The sequence below is a fragment of the Argentina silus genome, assembly GCF_951799395.1.
Source record: "Argentina silus genome assembly, chromosome: 3".
Taxonomy (NCBI): Eukaryota; Metazoa; Chordata; class Actinopteri; order Argentiniformes; family Argentinidae; genus Argentina; species Argentina silus.
Window position 1 is genome coordinate 8,265,147 of NC_139657.1, and position 5,959 is coordinate 8,271,105.

Consider the following 5,959-nt stretch of genomic DNA (forward strand, 5'->3'; position numbering starts at 1 on the left):
CCTATCCTTCTTGTCCACCTCTCCTGTCTGCACTGCCTGCCCTGCCTACCTGCCCTGTCTGCCTGTCTACTTGTCTTACCTGCCCTGCCTGCCCTGGTACCCAACCCTGCTTGCCATTCCACCCTGGTATTCCGTTTTTCCCTATTCCCTCATTAAAACCTGATTCTTTTATGTAGGTGTCCTGACTCTGTGTCCTGCTCCTGGGTTCCTTAGCTCTGACCGTAACTCTCTGTAGATAATTAGACATTTTTCAACTGTAAACTTTGGGGAAATACTATACAAAACCTCCAAACAATGGAAAGCTTTATTTCCCTCCCTCCTCCTAAATCTTAAAACGTCTGTGACACAAATCTTCAACTACCTTTTTTGAGATCTGTGTGTTATTTTGTGTGTGTGTGTGTGTGTGTGTGTGTGTGTGTGTGTGTGTGTGTGTGTGTGTGTGTGTGTGTGTGTGTGCGCATGTATGTAAACCATGTTCGATGACGCTCAGGGAATAGCTTTTTTTTTCAAACGTCATAAACTTTATTCTAGCTTATCATACCTCGTCAATAAGACATACCCATATAAATGTTGTGTACAGTACATTGAATTTTCAATAGATAGATCATGTATGATAAAATATTTTATTTTACAGAGCTGTCCTATATCCTAATTTACACAGATGACAGTGAACTCATATAGTACAATCACTGAAGAACATGTTTTATCAATAAGAACATAACCAAGGATGGGCTTAATTGTTTTCTAATGGTATGAAACAAATGAGAACTGTTCATATCACAACAACATGATGTTATACAGTAAATGCACTAGTTCAGCAGGGTTGGAAGACAGGGCTCAGTCACATGACAGAGCGGTAAGTAGGAGAAGCAAATGAGCAATGAAAAAAGTCCTACATTGAAAAAGATACAGTTACAAATCTTAAACTGCTTCCATGTATTTGGCACTTGACACATTTTATTGTAATTCCTGGTGTGTATTGCTCAGTGGTAGGACACTAATTGGAAAATGTTTTTAAATAGATTTATACAAATACATTTAAGCCATAAGATTGTCTCTGTTACAGTGTGATGGGAACAATTCTACTCTCTCTCAGTAGGTGGTGCTGCAACATAACTTCTTGCATAAGACTGCCCTAAGCAGTGTGACAAAAGCACCTTATTGAGAGTAAAGGGTTTGAGACAAGAGAGCTGTAACAGAACGGAGATACTCCAGTAAAAAAGAAACATTAGGATTTAATGCTGTGGTGATGGGTTACAGCTTTAAAGAGGCAATCTGGGATTGTACATCAAATTTTTGACGAAGAATCCAATTTTGAATAAAGAATGCCTCATGAGCTTAGTTCAACTGTCTTACCCCATCAGAACCCCAAATATAAGCTTCAAAACATTATTAAAATATTTGGATGTCATGGATGGGCAGTCCTAGCTCAGTCTATGTATTTGAGAGTGGTTACATTTCTCCAACCCTATCCCTCAGCTGTGGGAAACAAAGCCAAATAAAGTGTCAGGGTGATTGTTTAAATCCCAGATTGCCCCTGTTCTAAAGTTATCAATGAATTTCTAGTCTGTATTTAAAGATCTTGAAGTCATTGCTACACTGGTTGGTACTGAAGTATTTCCATAAAAAGTATATTTACACTTTGTGGTGTTGAATACAATTCTGCAAATTGTATTGCAGTTCTACTCGTCTTTATAATTATACAGTTACAGTATATGCAGCTCACCAAACCTAATTCTATTGGCTGTGTGGATATCTGTATAACCATATCGCACGTTAAATTCAGTATCACCCTTCTTCTCACATAGGTCCTACAGGTCAATGGTGTCACTACACACACTCAGAGAGTCTATCTGTCGGCACACATTAATGAACTCCGCTTGTACGGCCAGGTCCCGTTCCAAAAGCCTGCTTTCACTCAGGTCCTCTCTGCCCGCCAGCCTCCCCTCTCCTCGGCTGTCTTGAGAGCCGGAGCTGAGGGTGCGGTAGTGTCTGTGATGGGGTAGGTGGGTCAGTGCCCGAGGCAGGCTGCTCTGGGAGAGGGTCTGCCCTTTGGTAATGTGGGGCTGTGAGGAGTGTGCCCTTGCTGCCGCCCCAGGGCTGGAGCACAGACCCTGGGAAGACCCGCTCAGAGAGGCCTGGCACAGAGAACTGGAGTTACTCCCCCTCCACCCCTCTCTCCAGTGATCTGGGGATGTTGCGGGCTCGGCGTGGCCCAAAAGGGTGCACTCTGGCTGGGGTGGTTGTGTCTGGGACAGGGGGTTGTCCTGATCCACATCTCCACAGGAGGAGGTCCGGTAGAGGACGCTGTCAGCGGAGCTGTGGCCCGGCCATGAGGGGCCCTGGCTGGGGGAGTTCAGGGAGAGGCTGGAGGAGGCGTGGAGCATCCTTGGGGGACTGAAGAGACTGTGGGGGAACAGAGTCTCACTGTACAGGGCCTGGTCTATGCTGCGAGACAGGTCTATAGGAGAGGGGGGCCGCAGGTCCACAGTGGAGTCAGTGTCCAGGCCTAGGCTATCCAGGGAGGAGAGCTGGGACTGGGACTGGGACCCAACCCCACCTCTGGGTCTACCTGGGGGGCTGGGAGGGTTGGGGAGGAGAGGGGGTATAGAGGTCTTGTTCTGGCAAGGATGGGGGGCCAGTTCTAGTCCATTTCGAGGGGGGTCCACCAGTGTGTAGAGAGGGAGGGCCTCTGACTGGCGATTCGTGATCACCTCACAGACCACCAGCTTTTCGTCCTGCGCCAGGGACCAGTGGTAGTGAGGGGGGAGGACGGGGGATTTCTCCCCCCCCTGAGGAGGGAGAGTCGGCCCTCCCGAGGGTGAAACGCAGGGCAGCCGCGACCAGGAGCCTGGCCTGGGGTTGATTTTAGTCCTGGGGGGGCTGGAGTTCGTGTGACAGAGTAAAGGCTGTGTGCCGATGAGGGACAGGGCCAGACACACCCCCACCTCGCAGAGTCTGCAGCCCAGCTGGTAGCCCCACCAGGGCCAGGGCTGGAACCCGGACCCGGCACTGACCCCGCCGAGTCCCAGAGCGTGAAGCATCCCGTACAGCTGCAGCCCTCCGCACCCTAACAGACACAGAGACCCCGCCACCCCGGCCCCTGCCGCCCTCCCCCACTCCACGACCTCCGCGAACGGGCATCTCGCCGCCGGTCGCCCCATCTCGGGGGACCCCCCTCCCTCTCCGCTGTCACTCAGCCGGTAGATGTTTCTGGTGTCTCCTCGTACGTGGCAGTAGAAGACGAGGTAGGAGCAGGAGAGGAGCAGGGACAAAGACACAAACAGGCCCTGGGGGAGCAGGAGGAGGACAGGGAGGTCGGGGAGGAGCTGGAGGACACCCACGCAGCCCAAGGACGCCACAAAGTGCAGCAGGGAGAGACAGATCAACAGGCAGGGCCTGGGCAGGGCGGAGAGGGGGAAGGAGAGGGAGAGGGAGAGGTGCATTCGGGAGCGCAGGGAGAGGAGGAGAAAAGAGAGGGAGAAGGCGGAGGTGAGGCAGGGGAGGGGTATCTCCGAGAGGAGAAGAGAGCCCAGAGCAGGCAGGCGCTCTTGGTGACTGTAGGCATCATAGAGCAGTGAGAAAGCTCTGGCTCCCCCAGCGGCCAGGAGGAGCAAGTGCAGCAGGGTGAAATAGGGGCTTCCTGGGGGGCAGCGCAGGGGAAGACCTAATAAGCAGAGAACGGAGATCAGACCCAACACAGCGAACACAGACCCCAGACCATAAACGTGGGCCTCCCACGCCAGTCCCCACGTGGCCATGGCCGAGTTCCAATCAGAATACAGAGGCACGAAGAGAGGCGGGCTGATGGCCACAGAAGGACGCAGGGATTGGTTGGATGGGATGTCTTCAGGGTAAAAAGGGCTCCAAGACTGGTCAGAGTTGTTGCAGGGTGTGGCAATGGGGTCAATGTTACAGTCCTGGAGAGGAAAGGTCTCATTGGTCTCATTGTCCTGCCACTCCTCACCTGGACCTGTAAAACAAGAACAACGATGGTAGAAACTCCCTCTTCCTTGATTGACAGTGTGATGTGACCACTGTTGAGTAGGAAACCCCTGATAAAAACACACCGTTGAGAAAGCAGTTTAGTCCTGATCTAAATGCATCATTTTATGACTCGAGTTCATAGAAATTGTACACGTACATAGAATAGGAGTCTGGTAAGAGTCTAAACTTAGGCTATGGCAGGCTATGCAACAGTATATTGAGCACACAGAGAGCAAAAGAGAGAGAGGGAGATAGAGTGTCGTGTGCTAAATGAGTTAATCCATTCTAAAAGAACAACCTTCTAACGGGGAATCTCTAACTGGGTCACACAGACAGAGAGAGGGAGAGAGGGACAGAGGGAGAGAGCGAGTGGGCGAGAGAGAGGTGGTATTGACCTCATTTCTGCTCTCATTTGTGTAACTATTTTAATCATAGGCAACTGGCACACTGTTACCAGTAACGTTACATCATGATTAGCGTCATTTTGCAGGTTAATGGATTGCAAATGTGTCTGTGTGTCTCTCTCCGTGACGGCGTAAAAGCTTAATAATGTCAGCACTTGTATTCCCTCAATTAGAAACGAACTGCATATACTCATACTGCTGCTGCATAAAAAACATAATCTGTCTGGTCGCCAGGATTGTAATCACAGAGAGCATGAACCCTGCATTGGACTGTCTGATTGTGTGTGTGTGTGTGTGTGTGTGTGTGTGTGTGTGTGTGTGTGTGTGTGTGTGTGTGTGTGTGTGTGTGTGTGTGTGTGTGTGTGTGTGTGTGTGTCTGTGTGTGTGTCTGTGTGTGTGTGTGTGTGTGTGTGTGTGTGTGTGCGTGCGTGTGTGTGTGTGTGTGTGTGTGCGTGTGTGTGTGTGTGGGGGGGGAGAGAGAGAGAGAGAGAGAGAGAGAGAGAGAGAGGGAGAGAGGGAGAGAGAGAGAGAGTGAGAGAGAGAGACAGAGAGAGAGACAGAGAGAGAGGGAGACAGAGAGAGAGAGTGTGAGTGTGAGATGGATACAGGCAGACAGAAGTGGGAAACACATCTAACCCAGTTCTGTCAGAGAGAGAGAGAGAGAGAGAGAGAGAGAGAGAGTGCTCCCTCCTTCCCATGGCGTTAAGAGTCAGGTCTCCTGACCGGTGGCCTACTGTCTTTCTGATTCAAGCTTCACTTAAAGGGAAACCTCACCAATTTTGAACATCACATTAATTATCTCCAGCACCACACCAGTGTATACATATGTGAAATCTGCAATTGTCTACATTCTGTAGTGAACAAGATATAGGTACGATACAATACCTAAGGAAATGACCCCCTATGATGTCATTGAGGGTAAAACGAAATATTTCTAGTTTTCAAACTACAGCCACAAACAAACTCCCACTGGCTGGAAACTCATCAACGTTTCTGAAAAGAACAGAATCGTTTTGTTTACCCCATTTCCTTAAGACCTTTCCTCATATCTCTTTGACGACTGAACGTAGCAAATCGCCATTTTCACAGATGTAGACACGAGTATGGTGTTGGATGTATTAAATGTGATGTTAAAAATGGGTAAGGTGTCCCTTCAAAGAACTGTTCTTCCATTCTTGGTTTCATGTATGACCTCCCGCAGCTTAACTAGAAGAACAGAAGAGCAGCACAGAGATGTCATGTATCAGTTCTGTTCTATAGAGAAATGCACGAGTTGTTTGGAGAGAAAGAAGAGATGGGGAGAGAAAGAAAATGAGGAAGAGAAGAGAAGGGGGCTAGAAAAAGAAAAGAGAGGGAGAAGAGGGGAGGGGAGAAGAAGGGAAGTGACGCACACCGTACCTTGAATGTAAAACAACTGTGTTTGCCAGCAGAATACGTTATTACACACTGCGGTGTAAAGCAGACGCACTGTCTCAGCCCCCCCCCCCGCGACACACACACACACACACACACACACACACGCTCCAACACACCCACCGAATCACATTCACCATAGACCGTCTTCCCAT

At 49.4% G+C, this 5,959-nt stretch overlaps 1 protein-coding gene across 1 annotated transcript in view; it reads right to left on the reverse strand.

Annotated features, from left to right (window-relative positions):
• Nucleotides 1-549: 549 nt before the first annotated feature.
• LOC310802562 (proline-rich transmembrane protein 4-like) overlaps nucleotides 550-5,959 on the reverse strand; it is a 10,322-nt gene continuing 4,912 nt past the window's right edge. Inside the window, exon 3 of the mRNA XM_083667002.1 lies at nucleotides 550-3,973. Within this exon, the coding sequence (XP_083523128.1) occupies nucleotides 1,812-3,973 (2,162 nt within the window). The 3' untranslated portion in view covers nucleotides 550-1,811. The remainder of the gene's footprint in view (nucleotides 3,974-5,959) is intronic.